General features: G+C 37.3%; 1 protein-coding gene across 1 annotated transcript; it reads left to right on the top strand.

Moving 5' to 3' along the window:
- Positions 1-568: 568 nt before the first annotated feature.
- Positions 569-21,132, top strand: LOC112720699 (lon protease homolog 2, peroxisomal). The gene is made up of 17 exons (XM_025771741.3): positions 569-927; positions 1,748-1,860; positions 1,959-2,061; positions 2,223-2,392; positions 3,081-3,172; positions 3,467-3,646; positions 3,731-3,814; positions 4,549-4,676; positions 4,768-4,969; positions 5,061-5,267; positions 7,847-7,977; positions 8,188-8,401; positions 8,834-9,136; positions 9,314-9,508; positions 9,767-10,012; positions 20,278-20,379; positions 20,680-21,132. The coding sequence occupies exons 1-17, from the start codon at positions 821-823 to the stop codon at positions 20,761-20,763; spliced, it is 2,661 nt and encodes an 886-aa protein (XP_025627526.1). The 5' UTR covers positions 569-820; the 3' UTR covers positions 20,764-21,132.
- The last annotated feature ends 819 nt before the right edge of the window (positions 21,133-21,951 follow it).

Below are 21,951 nucleotides of genomic sequence, written 5' to 3'. Positions count from 1 at the left end.
TTTCTTATATTCTCTTATTTACCTCTCTTCCTTTTTCTATTTCTTTCTACTCTTTTCACTCTATATATAATTTATAATTTATATTTTATATTAGTAATTCGATAAACTAAAATGTGTCACTAAATATTTTTTCATTACAATTAAAATAAATTTTTTTCAAAATTAACAAACTTCTTCTCTCGTTTTTTTATTTATCTTTCTCTCTCTTTTTTTTTCATTCTCTATTTTTTTTACCTTTCTATTCTAAAAAAAATAAAATTAACAAAATAATATAATTTAAATTAATATAATAATAATATATTATTATTATTATTATTATTTACATATTTTTTATTTAATTTTAAATTCTTTTACATAAAAATAAAAATTAAAAATATTATTATTTAATTTTTATCTACAAAAATTTTGATTTTTTTAATCAATAAAAACTTTTGTTCTCTATAATTTTTGTATAAAATTAATTTTGTTTTATAATTTTTTTTTGTTATCTTCTATCTTCTATCTTCTATCTATAATATAATGACAAAACTTATATAATTTTAAAAGATTTATATTTACAGGTAAAAATAGTGGTAACATATGATTAGAAAGATGAATTATGTTTTAAAAAGCAAAATGGTAAACAGGGGAGAGAGATAGAGAGAGTGTGCATATGTTTAAGAAGGAAACAAAGGTCCAAAGGTCGTTAGTTACGTTCCCTTTCTTTCTTCTTCGTCTTTGTTTGCTTCCCTTCTCCAATTTTCCTTTCTTCTTCTCTCTCACAAGTCACAAGTCACTGATTCATTGATCGGTGGATATTCCCTCACACCGAATCACGACCATGGCCGAATCGGTGGAGCTTCCGAGTCGCTTGGCGATCCTTCCTTTCAGGAACAAGGTCCTCTTACCCGGCGCCATCATCAGAATCCGATGTACTTCCCCTAGCAGGTACCAATTTTCTTTCTTATTTTGCGCCTTCTTTTGTTCCTAACCAAATTTTCAAATTAATTTGATCCCTAATAACAGCCGTAGTTGAGTTTTTGCTTTTTGCTTTTGCTTTTGTTTATTATTGTTATTATGTTTTTTTACCTTGTTCTTTTTGTTGTTTGTTTCGAATTATCTTATTTTGTGTTCAAAATAGGTTATAAACTTATAATCAATAGTAATAAAGCTGCTTACTCCGAGAATTTTCCAACTTTTAGAGGCAAAAAGCGATTTTTCCTCAGTAAAGTGGATATTTTGGACCAATTATTGGCTGGCTTGAGTGCTTTGCCATGTATGAACTCTTGATTCGAGTATGAGAATATGGTCTCGTTATATTTTACAAGTGTTAGACAACTTTCACCAATTGAGCTAGTTTTTTGAATGAGTTAGGTCTATTCAATTCTAATAAAAATAAAAAATACCGGAAGAGGTTTACTTTCTAGTTGACAGTTGACTGACGCTAATGTATCTAAAGTCTAAACACAATTTATGTCTAAATTCGTTGAATTTTCAATATTTAAAAAAGTGAAAAAGACATGTTTTTATACGGAGGAAGTAACAATTTTCGTTGTTGATTTCATTTATCACGTGCTGGTCAGATATTTAGTCTATTTTTTTAAATAAAAAATTTATTGGTATCAATGGTATGCTATCATGGAGAACTCGACAGTTTCTACTTTTGAATGGATTGGCATTTAGCTAACAGTTGAATTTATTCATTTATTGTCTTCAAGCTTGTGCATACTTGTGACTTCTTTTCTCTTTTATATTTGTGTCAATGAAGTGTGAAGCTGGTGGAGCAAGAACTTTGGCAGCGAGAAGAGAAGGGATTGATTGGCATCTTGCCAGTGCGTGATGCTGCTGAAATTAAGCCCCTGGGCCCAGTTGTATCTCAAGGTTTTAAACGGATTAGTTTTTCTCTTGGTCTTTTTAAAGGGAAAAAAATTCGCCAGTTTTGTAATGGTCATTTTTATTCATGTTCCTTGTGGGTGCAGGTACTGATTCTGTAGACCAAAGCGCAAAAGTCCTAGGTGGTTCATCTGATTCTCATAAGCTTGAAACAAAAAAACCGAATGATGTTGTTCATTGGCATTCCAGGTATAGCTAGATTAAACAAGCAGCTTTTGTTCCACTTTAAAATCTAGTATCAAGTTGGTTTGATGATAACATTATAAAATTTATATATATATAAATTCATCTTTTCTCACAAGTTTTGCAATGGTACAAAATGAGAAATTTATGGATTTTGGGAATTTCAGAGGGGTAGCTGCTCGAGCATTACATTTATCAAGGGGAGTGGAGAAACCAAGTGGGAGGGTCACATACATAGTTGTTCTTGAAGGCTTATGCAGATTTAGTGTCCAGGAACTTAGCACAAGAGGAACATACCATACTGCAAGGATATCGTCCCTTGAGATGACTAAGACTGGTAATTCCATTATCTTTAACTTCAGTATTAACTTTTGCGTAGGAAATTTACATTTTTATACTTGGCTATTCTCAATATTGAAATTGACAAGCAGAAGTTGGAAAGAATAATAACATGTTAGAGATGTATCCTTGTGGCAATAATAACTTGGCTTTTGATATTATTTTTTCTCCCCAAGAATAAAACCAATAATCTTGTGGCAATTGGTTCCTCCCACAAATACTTTCTTGTTCTATATCAATCTTGTTTTCCTGCTATGAAGTGCATGGTGATGCATTTGCACAGTTAGCAATTAAAGCACTATCATAAATATGTATGTGAATATGTGATGATGTAATGTAGTATGGTAGATATGCTAATGTGAGTTATATTTGAAGTCTTGAAGATATATGTGAGGTATCATTTCCTCTTTGAAAAAGATGTCAAATGTTAGATAAGACAATAATACTTTTTTTTTTTAAATTATGAACCTTCTATTGAGGAGTGGGTATGTGGGTTTACAAGGTCTGGAAGTAGTTTATTCAATCATGATTCTTGTCTTTCGTTTTATCAAACTTTGCCAAATTTTAGCATTATGATAAAAAGGCAAAAAAGGAAGTCTAAATAAGTTTTCTTGTGATTTTATTACTGGTGAGATGTAATCCATTATCTTTGAAGATGCTGAGTTACTTCCATTTTTCTAATTTAGAGATGGAACAAGTGGAGCAAGACCCAGATTTCATAATGTTGTCTCGCCAATTTAAAGCAACTGCCATGGAGCTTATTTCTGCTTTGGAACTGGTAATGCTTCTCCTTGAAGATTTCTTCCACCGACATTGACTGAATATGTGAAATGCCATTTGAATATTGGACTTTAAAAACCTTGGTGTACTGTTATAATCTGTTGAATAATACAGTTAGATTTGATATGGTGGCTCAACATATACCTTGACAGCTTGTAGATAGGCTAATCTTTAGGTAATCTGTTGGACTTTTATGTTGTTGATAGCGACCATCATTTATAATATTTTGGGCCAGTCATGCTTTCTTAATTATATTCATATTATGTGCTCACAATTTGAGCTTAATTTACAGAAACAAAAAACTGGTGGAAGGACAAAAGTCCTTTTGGATACTGTTCCAGTTCACAAGTTGGCTGATATATTTGTTGCTAGCTTTGAGATCAGTTTTGAAGAACAGCTATCTATGTTGGATTCAGTTGACCCCAAAGTCAGGCTTTCAAAAGCAACCGAGTTAGTTGATAGGCACTTACAAGTAAGCAATATAGGTAATGGTTCCTAGTGCTGGCCTGGTTTCATATTGTCTGTCTCTAATTCCTGGCATGTCTCCTGCGAACAGTCAATTCGTGTTGCGGAGAAAATTTCACAGAAGGTTGAAGGACAGTTGTCAAAATCCCAAAAAGAATTTCTTCTGCGCCAGCAGGTTAGGGTTCTGGCACCATTTTGGCTAATATATTCGTTAAATGTAAAGCAAGGACATAGGTTTTAATGATATAGTTTCAACCTTGTTAAATTCATTGACATGTTTCAAGCCAACAATTTACAACGATGACTGTGTTGGCTGAACTTCACTCAAAGCAGTTTGCTTTAGCATTTCAGTAGGAAACATTTCCTTTATTATTTTAGGATTTCATATTGATGTTGAGTTTAACTGACCCTACTTAGTGGAATAAGATTCTACTGTTTTTGTATATTAATTGTAGGATTCTATGACATATTTAGGCACTACATTGTAATACCTATTTTTAAGAGAGAAACTTATGTAAAACATTTTAGTTTCTCTCTGTTTAGATGTAGGTTTAACATGATTGATGTGACCTTGTTGCTTAAATGGCATTGCTATACTCTCTGATGTTTCCTATGACAATTGTGTGCATGTTTTTATGCCCAGCAATTGAATATTCTTGGTCTGTAAGGCGCCAGAAAATTCTGGGTAGTTAGTTGTTCTGGTTTTATGATAGAATATGCTGGGATATCGTGTAATTATCAGAAACTTAGTGATATCCATGTAAGCAGCAATCTATTATGTAATGGGTTTAGAATTTTCTGGCCAGCTCAGCAGGGTAACATTTTACTATTGTTTATATGTGCTATCCGTTTTTGGCTTTTATTTAATAGCAGTATTTTGTTTTCCTTGTTTTGCTAAAAATATTTTAGATGAGAGCTATCAAAGAGGAACTTGGTGATAATGATGATGATGAGGATGACCTGGTTGCCCTGGAACGAAAGATGCAGGGTGCCGGAATGCCTCAGAATATATGGAAGCATGCACACAGAGAGTTGAGGTACTTTCTGATGATGGTGATTATTGATCTTTATGATGAAATTACCAGTTATGGAGATAATCAGTTAAATTTACTGTAATTTCGGTCTCAGGAGACTTAAAAAAATGCAGCCTCAGCAACCTGGGTATACCAGTTCACGGGTTTACCTAGAGCTTCTTGCTGATCTGCCGTGGCAGAGGGCCAGCGAAGAGCTTGAGCTAGACTTAAGAGCTGCCCGGAAGCGTTTGGACAGTGATCACTATGGTTTAGCAAAGGTCAAGCAGCGGATAATTGAATACCTAGCCGTTCGCAAGGTTGTCAATTACTATGACTTTTTTGCCTGTATATATGTTGTACTTTGTGAAATTTAATCTGTTTCTAATCAAGTATATGTATGAAACACAGCTTAAACCAGATGCAAGAGGCCCTGTGTTATGCTTTGTTGGACCACCAGGTGTTGGAAAAACATCATTGGCATCTTCCATTGCTGCTGCCTTGGGAAGGAAATTTTTGCGCATATCCCTTGGTGGAGTCAAGGATGAGGCTGATATTAGAGGGCATAGGAGAACATACGTTGGAAGCATGCCTGGGAGACTTATAGATGGATTAAAGGTTAATGACTTAATATCCACTTAAATTGATGGTTTTCAGTGGCTAAGAGAAGGGGGATTGAATATTAGCCCCTTTTTCGCTTGATAACACTTGCTGGTCTTTGAAACAACTTCTGGAGACTTTGTGCCTTTTTGTCTCGTAACCAGCTACGAGACTTTTTTTTGTCTCGTACCCAGCCACGAGACTTTTCTTTTTGTCTCGTCGATCAGCACGAGATATTTTTCAGTTTTATCTCATGTGCAGCAGAAACAGAAATGGAGTAGAAAAGAGAGAAAATTACACCCAGATATATCCTGATTCAGCTGCTAAGTGCAGTGCAGCCTACATCCAGTCTCCATCACAACAATGATGGAATTTCACTATAATCATCTTTGATTACAAACACCAATTCTCCCTAAGAACTACCCTTCCTATCCGGGACAAGTCCAGAATCTAAACCCAATCCTAAACTTGACTTGGTTACTGCCAAGCTTTCATTGCTAAGTGTTAACCCAACTTGCAATGAAATTCCCACAGAATCATGAAACACAACACAGATGTACAAAGGAACTCTAAGGACATCTATGACTTTTTCTTTTAATTTTGTGCACTTTGCCTTTTTCTGTTCTATGGCTTTTTCTTACAAACCTCACTGTTTGCCTTTTTCCATGAGACTCAAGACAGACAAAATTAAACAGAAAATTACAAAGCAGAATACATTGAAGGAAAAGAAATTCTGTTAGTTTAGGTAGCTCTGAAAACCCTATGCTTTGCACTCTCACTCTTTTCTCCTTGAATCAAACCCTGACTGTTCACCCTTACTTATAGGGAGAAGCCTCCAAAGTTGAAACTAAACAAACCAAGCTAATCTTCTTCTTCTTCAAACAGAACCAGTTCGGCCAGAGAGAGAGAAGAGATAACCCATGAAAAACCCAACATGCAATTACCTCTAGTCCTTTCTTGGTCACCAATCTTCATCAATCCGAGCCCTCCATCCTTGCTTTGCTCTCCAAGATGAACCTCTGGCCCTTGATGCTTCATGATGATGATAGCTTCATCTGCTCCAATCTCTGCCTCCTCCATCACATAGCCACTGTAGCTACCTTCTGTGGTGGTTGAGTAGAATCAGAGACAAGTTATCCTCTCTAAGGATCTTCTTCTCTGACCGATATCTTCTCTTCCATTTTTGGGTATGGAGAAGTCAAGATCTTTTTACCAAATCTTACCACAAGTGTTGAGAATCTTAGCCACAGCATACTTTTAGTTTGCTTTTTCTTGCCATCATTGTGATGGTCTTGTAGCGTGCTTCTTCTTCTCTTCGGTGGGTAGCTTTAGCTTCCATGGTTTGCTGTGTAATGACCGAAAGAGAGAAGAGAAATGAGAGAGGAAAAGAAAAGCACTTAAGTGATCTTGACAAATTAAATAAAAAATGATTTGCTTTTACTTCCCTTTGCTTTAGGTAGCGTGCCTCATTAAGGCAAACCATCAAATCCATAACAATTTCTCTCTCATTGTTCCAAGGTCTGCATTAACTATCCTTAATAAAATTTTGAATTCCATTACTTGAAGGAAAGAATGAGATCCGTTGGAAGCAATGAAACTTTGCTTTCTTTGCTTAATAGTTTCGGACCAAGCTTTGGTCTTTTTAGCAAAGATTTCAATTGGGCTTGTAGCAATAATGATTCAAACTGGCCCAGCTAATGTGATAACAATTCAGCCACAAGAATCAAAACATTTTTGCATTAATGCTGAATTTATTTTTTTTAAAACAATTGGGCTTGCAACAATTTTCTTCTCTGTTCGGCCCAAACAGAACCTGCATAGCAAACAATTAATTTAATCAACATACATGAATTGAAATTAAATTAATATTTTTGCAATTAATCAAATTAATAATGTTTAGTCATCACAAATGTTAACTTAGAGTTTTCCAAACTCATCATAAATTTTGAAGATACCTATATTACGATCTGTAGGGCCTTTGTAAACATATGCTGAAAATTATTTATAGTTTAAGATTTTGATACATAGAATTCTTGCATTTTCTTTTGCCTTTTGCAATTTGATTTTGTCCTAGTGAATGAAATTAGAGATCAGATGGGTCAATATTAGGAAGCATGAAGACAATTTAGATGCCAAATGTTTGCAAAAAACCATAGAATATTAGAATGAACAATGCAGATTTAGCATAATAGAGGTAGTGGATTCCTACTGCAAGATGGTTTTCTGTATGAGGTGTGACTGTTTTCTGAGCATTCAGTGCATATGATTGGAGTTTAGATGAGATGAAGTCTCATTTCCTTCACTCTCTCTCTCTCTCTCTCTATATATATATATATATATCTTTCTGGCAATCTCATTTATTCTAACAAAAATGTCATTTTGTGAGAGCGTAAAATGTCAATACCGAGTTTAATGAGTATTTATGTATGAATTTTGATTTGTAAATTCATGTGGCAAAGTTCATTTATTCTTTCATTATCATATGATGTAAGGTTAATTTTAGTTACTGTAGTGTTGGACTAAAGAATAGAATTTGTAAAATTTAGTTCATGCTGTTTGGTCTTACACTGAAATGCTTTTGTGCATTTGACCTGTAGAGAGTAGCTGTTTGCAACCCAGTTATGTTGCTTGACGAAGTTGACAAAACAGGTTCTGATGTTCGTGGAGATCCAGCTTCAGCGTTGCTCGAAGTTCTTGATCCCGAACAAAATAAAACATTCAATGATCAGTATCCTATGCTGCAGTAGTAATTTCTTGATTAGAACACATGTTCTATTGCATTTTTACTATGTCAACCCCAAGTGATCTTTTCCTATTATAAGGAAGTTTTGTTTTTGTTTATTTGTTTTTTTCCTTTACTTATCTTTTTTCTTTTCTGTTTAAAATTATTGCGAACGGGACAGGATTAGTTCAAAAGTTGTTCCTTAATCTTAGCTAGCTATTTGAATGTTCCATTTGATCTATCCAAGGTAATTTTTGTGGCAACAGCAAATAGGATGCAGCCTATTCCTCCACCACTTCTGGATAGAATGGAAGTTATTGAGCTTCCTGGATACACACCTGAGGAGAAGCTCCAAATTGCCATGCATCATTTGATTCCAAGAGTTTTAGACCAGCATGGATTGAGTTCTGAGTTTCTTCAGGTTCCAGAGGTACTGCCTGTCTTCAATATGGTAGTTAGGGAGTGATGCAGATTTTCTGTTCATTTGCCAGAAGAACAAATATTTTCAGTTCCATCTAGGGTTAAATTTAAGCAAGCAAACAAGTAAATATTCTAGTGTCCACCTTTCATAGGAAAAAAAGGGACTATGTTATTTATTAATCTGTCATCTTTTAAATAAATCTATGACTTAGCAATTAAATTTATAGTTATCGAGTCTAGCAGATCTCTTTTCTTAAATCTGCAAAATCTTTGGAAGATCAATGGTATGTTTTAAACTTAGGTCATACTGTTGTTGATTGAACACCAGAAGTCTTGCTTTAGTAGTTCTTGGGATTGCATTCTTTCCTCTATGTTGTGTTCCATCTTGAAAGGATGCAAGTAATCTTTTGTTACAGAGTTTTAATGAACTCCTTTGATGTAGGAAATGGTGAAACTTGTCATTCAAAGATATACCAGGGAAGCTGGTGTGCGAAACTTGGAAAGGAATCTGGCTGCCCTGGCACGTGCTGCTGCAGTAAAAGTTGCAGAGCAAGAACAGGTAGTTCCACTAAACAAAGGGATGCGGGGACTTGCTACACCACTTATGGAAAACAGACTTGCTGACAGCACTGAAGTTGAAATGGAGGTGATACCAATGGGTGTCAATAGTCGGGAAATATCAAACACGTTCAAGATTGCCTCTCCTCTCATTGTTGACGAAGCTATGCTTGAAAAAGTGCTTGGGGTAATTAATATAGAATGATATGTTATAGTACATAGAGAAGGCTTTGTTACATTTAAATGAGTTACCCTGGTTATAGTTCTCAACTTCTCATCCTGAAAGGTTTTCACTAAAAAATCTAAGAGATTTGATAATATGCTTAAGAAGTACTGCCTAATTTATTGATATCGTTGAATGCAGCCTCCAAGATTTGATGATAGAGAAGCTGCAGATCGTGTTTCAACCCCTGGAGTCTCTGTTGGACTGGTTTGGACTTCTTTTGGTGGAGAAGTTCAATTCGTGGAGGCTACGGCAATGGCAGGGAAGGGTGAACTGCATCTCACTGGACAACTTGGTGATGTTATCAAAGAATCAGCTCAAATTGCATTGACATGGGTAAGCTATAATATCTAATTCTATTTTTCCTCCCATCTTCTTACATGCATCTTATGAGCTCTGTTTCAAAAATCTATGGCACCTGTGCATATATGATTAATTATCTAAGGGGTTTCATTTGCCAATAAGTATTGTTTCAAGGCACTGTCATTCCCTTTAGCAGCAAGGTGGTGTGTACTTTAACATTATGTGTGTGACTTACATGGATTAAATCAACTATCATTACATGCTCGTAACTATAGAGGATTGGTTTTATAGGTAAGGGCAAGGGCAACTGACTTTGGGCTGGCTACGGCAGACGGTATTAATCTTTTAGAGGGCCGAGATGTACACATTCATTTTCCGGCTGGTGCTGTACCTAAAGATGGTCCTTCAGCTGGTGTTACTTTGGTCACAGCGCTGGTATCACTCTTCAGTCAGAAGAGGGTAAGATCAGATACAGCTATGACTGGAGAAATGACATTGAGGGGGCTTGTACTCCCTGTTGGTGGCGTCAAGGATAAGGTAAAGTTCTTATGTCTTCATAATCTGTATAAACTTTCTATGAAGCTACGATGGGTCTTTGTTCCATGCAAGATGAAATAGGATGTTAGCCCAAATTAACTACTATACTGATTAGTACGACTGTACGAGCAAGAAACGTAACTCGGATAAAATTCATAAGAAAAATAAGAAATACAGGTTCATTTGCTTGTGAAACTTATTCTGTTCTTAAATCTTAGTTAAACTCTATTTTTTATTTCTGTGACTTTGATGTCAAATCCTACATTCTACAATTTCCTTTTGATCTAATCTGGCGACTCTTCTGCCATTGGCCATGGCCACCACATTGTCCACCTTAAAGCAGGGAATTGGCCATGGCTGCCTGTTGTCAAATCAAAATCAGATTTCTAATTTCTTTCATGTATATTTTCTATAAATAGAATTAATTATAATATCCTTTTTTTTTAGTTTAGTTTAATTTTAGGGATTTTATGATTAGAAATCTTTCTTTTATTTTAGCCTAGTATTTTTTCTATTTTTTAGTTATTTCTATTTCAGTAATTCCTCTCTAAAGAGAATGATTCCCTATACATTTGATATACATAATATTCAAACACTTTTAAGTTGGTATCAAAGCAAGGTTTTTGCATTGTGCCTCTGATTTATAGTTATGACTGACAGTTCTTCAGTCATTAATCATGAACAGAAGGAGAATACCACTCCTATTCCATCAGATTTAAAATTTGAGCAATAGGTACTAGTTAGTGGTGACTATCATTCAGTTCAGATCACTACATTTCGACTCAATGGGTCAAACTACCTTAGGTGGTTTCAATCAGTTCAGATGTACATCTGTGAAAGAGGAAAGATTGGATATCTCACTGATGAGCGAAGATAGCCTAATGTCACTGATCCACAATATAATGTGTGGGATATCGAAAATTCCATGGTGATGACATGGCTGGTGAATTCAATGGAAGAGGATATCGGTAGTAACTATAATGTACTATACTACTGCCAAAGAATTGTGGGATTGTGTCAAGGAGATGTATTCTGATCTTGGTAACAAATTCCAGATTTATGAATTTATTCTGAAAGCTAGAGAAATTCAACAAGGGAGTGACAATGTCACCAAATATTTCCACACATTGAAGCGGGTGTGACAGGACCTTGACCACTTCAATAACTACAAGTGGAATTCAACCGCTGATGCCAAACACCACCAACAAACAGTTGAAGAAGGGAGGATATTCCAATTTCTTGCAGGCCTCAATGTGGAGTTAAGATGAAGTTCGTGGCACAATTATTGGAAGAGCAATCCTACCTTTAATTGGAGAAGTATTTGCTGAAGTTAGAAGAGAGAAAACTCGTAGAGCTGTGATGATGGAAAAGGCAAGACTGAACAGACTTCTTTGGAGTGTAATGCACTCTTAGTGGCACCTGCTGCACTTAAAAGTTCATCAAATCAGAAGCACCCCTCCAATCTTTGATGTGACCACTGCAATAAACCTCGCCACACCCGAAAAATCTGTTAGAAGATTCATGGAAAACCAATATATTTTAAAGGCAGCAAACCTAGTCCCAGAATACGTTCTACCCCAACTGCTCATGAGGTTGAAAATTCATCCTCGAGTAAGGAAAAGGTTGAACAGCTCATAAGGATGTTAAATTCCAGTTCTGTGTCTAGTACTTCTAGCGGTTCTTTGGCTTAAACAGGTAATTTTAGTATTCCTATGTCCCTTAACTGCACTTCAAACTTGAATGCATCATGGATTGTCGATTCAGGTGTATCTGACCATATGATCAATCTCTCCCCCTTATTTAAAACTTATTCTCCTTGCTTTGGAAACGAGAAAATTAGAGGAGTTGATGGTAGTTTTTCATCTATTGCTGAAAAAGGTATAATTAAATTGTCCAAAAATATTGACCTAAGAAATGTCCTACATGTACCAAAGCTTTCTCGTAATTTTCTCTCTATTAGTAAAATCTGCAAGGATTTCAATTATGCTGTGGCATTCTTTGACACTCAAGGTATTTCTTAGGATCGGACCTCGGGAAAGATGATTGGCAATGCTAAGATGATGGACACTCTAGTTTTTCATCTCAAACATTTGTTTCCAAATTTGTTTAAGAATATTGATTCTTCCTTACTTAAATGTCAGTTATATTCGTGCAAAAAGGTCATAGAGTTCCTTATTACTCTTAATCTTATCATGCGTCTAAACCTTTCCACTGAATTCATAGTGATGTATGGGGTCTATCGAAAATAACAACTCAATTTGAAAAAAAATGGTTGTAACCTTTATCGATGACCACACACAACTATGTTGGATCTATATCATGCATGATATTTTTCAACAATGGTACAAACACAGTTTGACACACAAATTTCAAAATTAAGAATGATAATGTCATTGAATACTTTAATAAAAATCTTGGTAAATTTCTTCAAAAAAAGGTATTCAATATCAATTTACATGTCTCAATACACCCCAACAAAATGGCATTGCTAAAAGGAAGAATAAACATCTTGAAGTAGCATGTGCCATTATGTTTGAGGGTAATGTTCCAAAGTATTTATGGGGAGATGCTGTCCTAACAGCAGCCTATCACATAAATCGAATGTCCACGCATGTGTTAAATTACTGCACATCGTTGGATACTTTCAATGATTTTTCAGCATGTACGTTGCATTCTGACTTACCTTTAAAAGTATTTGGTTGTACTGTGTTTTTGCATACACCTTCATATCAAAATAAACTTGATCCAAAGACAGAAAAAAATACATTTTTGTTGGTTATTCTCCAAGTCAAAAGGGTTATAAATGTTTCAATTCATACACACAAAGATTTTATATAAGCATTGATGTTACTTTTTTGGAATATGAAACCTTTTTTTAGAAAAATTCTCTACAGGGGGAGAGTCTAAGTGAATTTTTTTTTTTTGCTTGAACCTTTACCCACTCCTATTTTACATATTAAGGGTACAACTTTCATTGATCAAGCAAATTTTAAAACAAAATGTGGAAACCAATTCTGTAATTGTGCCAAAATTAGTTGGAACCCAAACAGGAAAAAAAATACCACAATCAGAAAAGAAGCTTTAATGTTATGTTCGGAAATATCCCAAGAGGACTAGAGTCCAGCCCATCATCTCTGTATCAACCCAATTTGAAAACTCAGAAGACGGTCCAACTGTATTACATCAGGAACTTCCAGGTAAATCTGAAATTGCCACTTCTAATAATAATTTACCAATAGCCTTTAGTAAAGAAACCAGAACCTGCACCAAAAAAGCGCTCAAAACCAGCACTAACCATCCTATTTCCAATTATGTCTCTTATCAAAATCTCTCTCAAAATCATCGAACCTTTACTTCTAAAATTACAAATCTGTTTGAGTTTAGGAACATAAAGGAAGCACTAAATGATTCCAACTGGAAAGTAGTAGTGTCAGAAGAGTGGCATGCACTCAAGAGGAATAAAACTTAGGAGATTATAAACCTGTCACAGGACAAATTGGTTGGCTGAAAGTGGATTTTCACCATCAAGTGCAAGGCTGATGGAAGCATAAAGAGGTATAAGGCTAGGTTAGTAGCTAAGAGATTTACACAAACCTAGGGAGTATACTATCAAGAAACCTTTGCTCTAGTTGCTAAACTCAATTCTGTGAGGATTCTCTTGTCTCTTGTGAATTACAATTGGCGTTTACATCAATTGGATATAAAGAATGCTTTCCTGAATGGGGAGCTAGAGGAAGATGCGGTCATGAAACTTCCACCCGGATTTGAGGCTGAACTAGGGAGGAATAAAGTATGCAAACTAAAGAAGTTTCTCTATGAATTGAAACAATCCCCAAGAGCTTGGTTTGAACGACTTGGAATGGCGGTGAAGGGAGTTAGTTATACTTAAAGCTAAGTTAACCATACACTTTTCTATAAAAATTCAACAGCTAATAAAACTGCTATCTTAATTGTATACGTGGATGACATTATTCTGACAGGTGAAGATATCTTGGAGCTGAAAGACTTGAAGGAGAAGCTTGCCAAAGCATTTGAAATAAAAAAACTTAGCTCATTAAAATACTTTTTTGGAATTGAATTTGCAAGATATAAGAAAGGCATTTTTATGAACCAACAAAAGTACATCCTAAATCTTTTAAAAGAGACGGAATTACTTGGTTGTAAAGTTGCTAAAACACCTATAGAGCCCAACTTAAAATTGAAGCCAGCTGAACCAGAAAATGTAATGGACAAAGGGAGATATCAGCGGTTAGTAGGAAGGCTAATCTATTTATCCTATAACGGATATAGCCTTTGCTGTGTACATGGTAAGCCAGTTTATGCATTCACCTGGCCGAGAGAGAGAGAGAGAGAGAGAGAGAGAGAGAGAGAGAGAGAGAGAGAGAGAGAGAGAGAGAGAGAGAGAGAGAGAGAGAGAGAGAGAGAGAGAGAGAGAGAGAGAGAGAGAGAGAGAGAGAGAGAGATGTGCTTTCAACCTGGAGCTGCTTTCAACCCCATGGCTCTGTTACTAGAGGTGAAGCAGGTGGAGGACGTCGCTCAGTATAAGTGTGAGTTTGAGGCTGTAGCAAGAACGCAGAAAAACCTGGAAACAGAGGCTCTTATGTGCATGTTTGCAAATGGACTCAAAAAGAAAATTTAGGTCGAGTTGGAGGTGGCTCGGTTCGATAACTTACTAGCTCTAATGAATAGAGCCACGGCTATTGAATGAAGAAATCAAGCATGGAAGGAGACCGGAGTTGACCCTAACGGCAGGAGGGTGGAAGTGTTGCCGAAAGGGAGCAGGTTAGGGGGTCTGGTTCGGTGGGAGCTGGATTTGGATTTTTCAAAAATCCTAGTTTGGCGAAGTACAACACCCACGACAACAGAGGCGAATCGAGGGGCGAAATTGGATCCAACATAAGCAGAGGCACCCCTATTCCTCGTACAGGCCTTAACACCAGTTCGAACAGAGGCATTAGCGCTTTTCATTTGTAGATGACTCGTAACAGCAGCACGGCGGCTTTCAAACGAAGAGTGGACAGAGAGACAGAGGAAAGGGTTGTGCTTCAGATGTGGAGAGGAGTGGGGAGCTGATCATAGGTGCTCCATGAAGCACTATCAAATATACTCCTAGGAGAAGATGCAGAAGAAGAGGCAGAAGGAGACGTAGGGATGAACTAAGAGGCACATGAAGGGGAACCTAAACAAGAAGAGCTGTAACTGTCATCATATAGCTATTGGGGACTTACTACTCACAAGACCTTTAAGGTCCAAGGGGAGATTCAGGGAAGAACAGTCGTGGTGCTCATCAACCCTGGGGCTTCGGCAAATTTCATTGCCACCGAGTTGGTTAGGCAGCTGGCGTTACCGGTGAGAAAGATAAGGGAGTTTCAAGTGGAGGTGGGGAACGACGCTGTAGAAAAGGGGCATGAAGGCTGTGAAGGAGTTAACTTGAATATTTAAGGGGTCCAAATAGTTTAAAACTTCTTTGTAATGAAGCTGAGTCGTTCGGAGGTGGTGGTAGGAGCATGATTGCTGGCGAGTCTAGGGAGGTTTGTGGGAGATTATAGAGAATTAACATTGAACTGGAAGCAAGATGGTAGGGAGATGCAACTAAAAGGTGATCTTTCCTTGAGCAGAAGCAGGGCTTCATGGAAGAAAGCTTTGCACGCTTTGAAAAGTGATGGGGAGGGTTATGTTATCACCACCAGGGTTGCTGCCACCAAAGAGCAAGAGTAAGAGGTGATTTCTGCAGAAGCTAAACAATTTCTGCAACAATATGGGGACTTATTTTAGACCCCTGTAGACCTCCCATCCAAACACGAGAAGGACCATACAATTATCTTGAAGGAAAGGTCAGAGATTCCTCGCATCAGACCCTATAGATACCCACAATATCAGAAAATCAAGATTGAGAAAATTGTAGAAGAGATGCTGAATTCTAGCATCATACGTCCGAGCACTAGCCCGTTCTCAAGTCCGGTGATCCTTGTTAAAAAGAAAGATGGAGGCTGGCGATTCTGTGTAGATTACCGAGCATTGAATCGAGAGACCATAGCTGATAAATTCCCAATTCCGGTGATTGATGAGCTACTAGACGAATTGGGAAATGCAAGAGTATTCTCTAAATTAGACCCCAAGTCCGGCTATCACCAAATAAGGATGAGAGAAGATGACATCCACAAAACCGCTTTTCGAACTCATGAAGGACATTGAGTTTCTCGTGATGCCCTTCGGGATCACAAACGCTCCTTCTACTTTCCAGGCACTCATGAAGTAGGTGTTGCAGCCACTTTTGAGGAAGTTCATTTTGGTTTTCTTCGATGATATACTCGTCTATAGCTTGAGTTTGGAAGAACATTGGGGTCATTCGTAGTAGATTTTTGAAGTTCTCCGGTGCAACCAACTCTACCTCAATAAGAAGAACTGCTCGCCCAAGAACGTGTTGAATACCTGGGTCACATTATATCTAAAGAAAGAGTGGTAGCAGATCCCAAAAAGGTTCAAGACATGGTGGATTGGCCAGTTCCAAAGGACCTCAAAAGGTTGAGGGGATTCCTTGGGTTAACCGGTTACTATCACCGTTTCGTGAAGAATTATGGAGGCATAGCTTGGCTCCTTACACAACTATTGAAGAAGGATCAATTCAAGTGGGGTAATGAGGCACAAGCAGTTTTTGAAGCACTCAAGATTGCCATGGTGATAGTCCCAGTGTTGGCTGTCCCTTCATTTCAAATCCCTTCGCAATGGAGACTGATGCTTCCGGGAAGGGAATAAAGGCAGTACTATTGCAAGAAGGCAGGCCGGTGGCTTACATGAGTCATAAACTTTCTGAACAGGCTCAAGCTAAATCTGTTTATGAGAGAGAGTTGATGGCTATGGTCTTGGCAATTCAAAAATGGAGGCATTACCTCTTGGGGTCAACGGTTCACTGTTTATATGGACTAGAAAAGTCTTAAATTCTTTCTTGATATGTGAATTGGAGGCAAGGAACAACAGAAGTGGATGACCAAGTTGCTTAGGTTTGATTTTGAAATAAAATACAGGGCAGGGAAAGACAACAAAGTAGCTGATGCCCTTTCCAGAAAATTCCAATTTGCTGCTGTTTCTATGGTTTCAGCTGCTGAATGGGAAAACTTAGAAGATGAGGTGCAACATGACCCAAAACTCGAGCATCATGCAGGATCTGATTTTCGAAAAGGAGGTTACTGCTGGATATGCATTGAAAAATGGGTGGTTGCTGCACCAAGGACGTTTGGTTATTCCAAGGCATTCGAAGTTGATTTCCAAGATATTGGAGGAATTCCATGACACAAAGTTGGGAGGACATTCTGGTTTTTTTCAAACTTGTAAGAGGATAGTTGGAATACTGTATTGGGAGGGAATGAAGAAGGCCATCATGGATTATATGAGACACTGTGAAGTATGCCAAAGGAACAACTATTCCACCTTGACTCCAGCTAGGCTGCTACCGCCACTCCTTATCCCGACAAATATTTGGTCGGATATAGCTATGGACTTCATTGGAAGACTACCAAAGACACCATCATCTTCGTTGTGGTTGATAGGATGACGAAGTACGCTCATTTCTTTTCCTTATCTCACCCTTATTCAGCAATGGAAGTTGCAGACCTTCTTGTGAAGGAAGTGGTGAGATTTCATGGGTTTCCTACATCGATTGTTTCCAACCGTGACCAGTTCATGAGTGGTTTCTGGTCCAAAATCTTTAAAGCAGCAGGCACATCATTAAAGATGAGCTTAGCCCATCATCCCCAAATGAATGGGCAAAGCGAGACGGTCAACAAATGCGTGGAAACTTACCTTAGGTGCTTCGTGGGGTCTATACCAAAACAATGGCCCCGATTGTTGAATTGGGCAGAATATTGGTATAACACCAATTATCATGGGTCGATAAAATTGACTCCCTTAAGGCCCTTTACGGAAGGGATCCCCCAGTTCTGTTGCGGGGTGAGGGAGAAGCTGTGGTTGAAGAAGTAAGAAATCTTATGGAGGAAAGGAATCAGATGTTGGATGAATTGAGGTTTCAACTAGAAAGGGCCCAAAACCGAATGAGGATATATGCTGATAGGAAGAGAAGGGACGTAAACTTTTGAGCCAGGAGAGTTTGTGTACCTCAAACTGCAGCCTTGTCGAATGAAGACCTTGGCAAAAAGGGTCAACCAAAAGCCGAGTGCAAGATTCTATGGTCCCCTACAAGCTTAAATTACCGGAAGGAGCTCGGGTGCATCCGGTCTTCTATTTTTCTTTATTGAAGAAGTGTGTCAAGTCCACTGCTCAGATTCAGCCACTTCCTACGAGTCTAACAAAAGAGTATGAACTACAAGCTGAACCCCAAAAAATCCTAGCTGTTAGAAAAAATGTGGCTGATAAATTGGAGGTGTTTATCAAGTGGAGGGACCTTCTAGAATTTGAGAATTCGTGGGAAGCAGCAGCTACAATTCAAGAAGCCTTTCCTTCCTTTCACCTTGAGGACAAGGTGATGCTTCAAAGGGAAGGTATTGTTACATACCCTAGAGAGAGAGAGAATGCTGAGTCAACAGTAAAGGCAGCTAAAAAAAGAAGGAAATAATCCCTTTACCTTATTATTATTCTAGAAGAAGCAATAAAGAAAATGGAAGAATAATAGAGCAATAAAAATGTGTGATCATAAGTGACAATAATTGATGATTGGATTAGTCAAATGAGAGAATCAGAGAGGTGTAATCGTAGGAGTTGAATGCTTAATTTTAGGAGATAATTATGATAATTAATTTGGTTACAGAGAAGGAAGGCAATAAAAGAAAAAGCTGATTAGGTGAGAGGTAGGAAAAGATTTGGAAAGGCCTAGGCTAGGAGAGAAGAGGATTCTCAAAGTTCCTCTGTCGTTCTATTGTATTTCTATATTTCCCTTAAAATAAATTCCAGTGACGTCCACGGCGGCTTCACTCTATCGACACTGACCCAACGGTAGCCATTTTTTTACTGGCTATCAGTATTTGATATTCACCTTAATCCGGCCTATAGGTAGCCTTTTCCATGGCGCCAACAACCAAGCTCTGATACCATTGTTAAGTACCTAAGGGAAGCGGAAAACGACACCTTAAAAGCTAGCTGATAAAGGGGAAGAACCACTCTCCTTATATACAATATCAAGCATCCCATACTATCCGATGTAGGACTTTGAGCACCCCATAATACCCAAGTCCCTAACAGAATGTCATGGATAAGGTCAACTTCTGGGTATTGTACTTTTGTTGGAGGAAACCTGGTTAGTTGGAGTTGTAAAAAATAGAGTATTGTGGCACGAAGTAGTGCAGAAACTGAGTTTAGAGCAGTGGCTCATGGAATATGTGAAGCAGTATGGATTGAGAAAATCCTACAAGAACTAAATGTTTCCATTTCTCCACCAATAAAGTTGTATTGTGATAACAAATTTGCAATTTCTATTGCCCATAATCCAGTTCTACATGACAGAACTAAACATGTTGAAATTGACAAGCATTTTATAAAGGAAAAGATCGAGAGAGGACAACTTTGTATCTCATATGTTCCGGCCTGGCCACGGAACAATTAGCAGATGTTCTAACTAAAGGATTACCCAAGAAGACCTTTGATAGCATAATAAGCAAGCTGCCAATAAAGGATAACTTCAAGCCAGCTTGAAGGGGAGTGTTGACTAGATCAAATCAAATCAGATTCCTAATTTCTTTCATGTATCTTTTCTGTAAATAGAATTAATTATAATATCTTTTTCTTTTTAGTTTAACTTAATGTTAGGAATTTTATGATTAGAATTCTTTCGTTTATTTTAGGCTAGTATTTTTCTTATTTTCTAGTTATTTCTATTTCAGTAATTCTTCTATAAAGAGGATGATTTTCTGTACATTTGATATACATAATATTCAAACACTTCATTGTCCACCATAAAGCAGGGAACTTTTTGTTATTTAATTTTTATATTTTCACACTCGCTGCATCCAAACAATAATCCTCACTTATAATTCATAGATATGGTTGTTAAGTGCGTTTATTTGTGCTCTGCGTTTACTTGTGTTAATTTCGGTCCTTAGACAAGCAAACAATTTGTGTGCTTTGTTTGTGGGCATGCTACAGTGATATTTTTCGGGAAAAGAGTTTGCGAGTATGTAGTGAATTGTTTGACAGACATGCAGAAAAATAGGCATCTCATAAATTATGTGCTTCAAATTATTGTATAGTTCAGTGATTTAGAACTTATGCATTTTCTTATCAAGGACCATCATCTAATTTTTGTCAATCATTCACAGGTGTTAGCAGCACATCGTCATGGTATTAAGAGAGTTATCCTACCTGAAAGGAACTTGAAGGACTTGGTTGAAGTACCATCATCAGTTCTGGCCAATATGGAGGTAATTTTACTTATTTCTACTTCATGCTGGTATGTAGATTTAAGATGTCCCACATTAGCTGTCATACAATAAAGTGCAAATCTACCATGGGTTTTGTATTGGATATTCCTGTGTTCTTAATTTGGTAAAGTACTATTTTGGACGTTTCAAGCGTTAAAAAACAAAATTAGAATTTACCCAAACGTTAGGGACTATCCTTCTTAATTCCTATAGTTCTCAATGCATGTCCTAAATGGCTAAATAGCTTATATTTTAAATGAAATATTAAACCACATCTTGCTTCTGAACTTTCCTTAACAGATACTGATTGCGAAGCGGATGGAAGATGTGTTAGAGAATGCTTTCGAAGGTGGGTGCCCTTGGAGACAACACTCAAAGTTATAGCATATCGCTTTGGTCTTTAACTAGCAGCAACCTTTGTGTTTCAATCACAAATGGCTTTTACATGGCATCAACATCTGGTCCCATTCCTTGATCCTTGATTGATTTTAAAGACATTGGGAGACCGAGTATGTAACAATAACAATGACTCGGATGCGCAAAAAATTCAGGAAAAATATATAAACAATTCAGATGCGAGCCAACTTCTCCATTGGAGCAGAGGTACTTGTGGAACTTTTACATGACCACCATATGGCATGTTCTTACCCCACCCCCCAGCTGCCCAGCACCCTTCATGATGTAAATTAAACTAAATGTTTTTTTTTCCCCCCTAAATTTCATAGTTGTGCATATATAATTAATTTCTCTAAACTCTCTCTTTTTCTCTCTCTCTCTCTCTATATATATATATATATTCGGTTGTTTGCCCATTTTTTTTTGCTTTTTTTAAATAAATTAAAAAAATTATATTTACTCTTTTAATCAATTTTTTATTTTTTTAACCGTTTATGGTAACTTCGTATTGTACTTACACCCATATGAGAGAAAAGCTACTCCAAAACGGTTTATTTAGAGATGTCAATGGGGTGAGGCGGGGGATGCTTCCCTGCTTCTCATCCCCGCCTCTAGATTTGCTCTCCATCTATATCTCCGTTCTCCGCTGTGGGAGAATATTGCTCCCCATTTTCATTTTTCACAGGGCTCCATTTTTCGTGGAGACTTCATTCCCCATGTATCTGATAGTTCTAACTAATTATTAATTTCCATATGAATAGAGCTGCAAGTATCCATCCTATACAAAAATAGCAAGATTTTATAAAAAAAAAGTCTAAACAACAAGATGGTAACTTCTTTCGAAATGACGCAGTGGAGGGACGTAACAGCGAACCAGAGGACAGAACAGTAGACGAGGTGGGAGACGCAGCAACAGAGGGGAGAATGGACACGACGACAGAGTTACGGAAAGGAACGCCGCAAATAGAGAGCACGACGTGGTGAGGGTAATGGCACGGTGATGTGTGACGATGCGGTGAGAAGGGAGAGTGGCGAGGGGGTGGCTGCAGAGAGGTTGGATGGAGTATGGACAACGTTAGAGATCTTTGAATTGAAGATTATGAGTTTTGGGTTTATATATATATGTTTTGGGTTTCGGGGATTAGCGGGGATGGGGAGGGGATCTCCGCTCGAGTC

The sequence above is a fragment of the Arachis hypogaea genome, chromosome 11, assembly GCF_003086295.3.
Source record: "Arachis hypogaea cultivar Tifrunner chromosome 11, arahy.Tifrunner.gnm2.J5K5, whole genome shotgun sequence".
Lineage (NCBI taxonomy): Eukaryota > Viridiplantae > Streptophyta > Magnoliopsida > Fabales > Fabaceae > Arachis > Arachis hypogaea.
The sequence above is the reverse complement of the archived record's forward strand: the minus strand, read 5'-3'. Positions and strand labels throughout refer to the sequence as shown.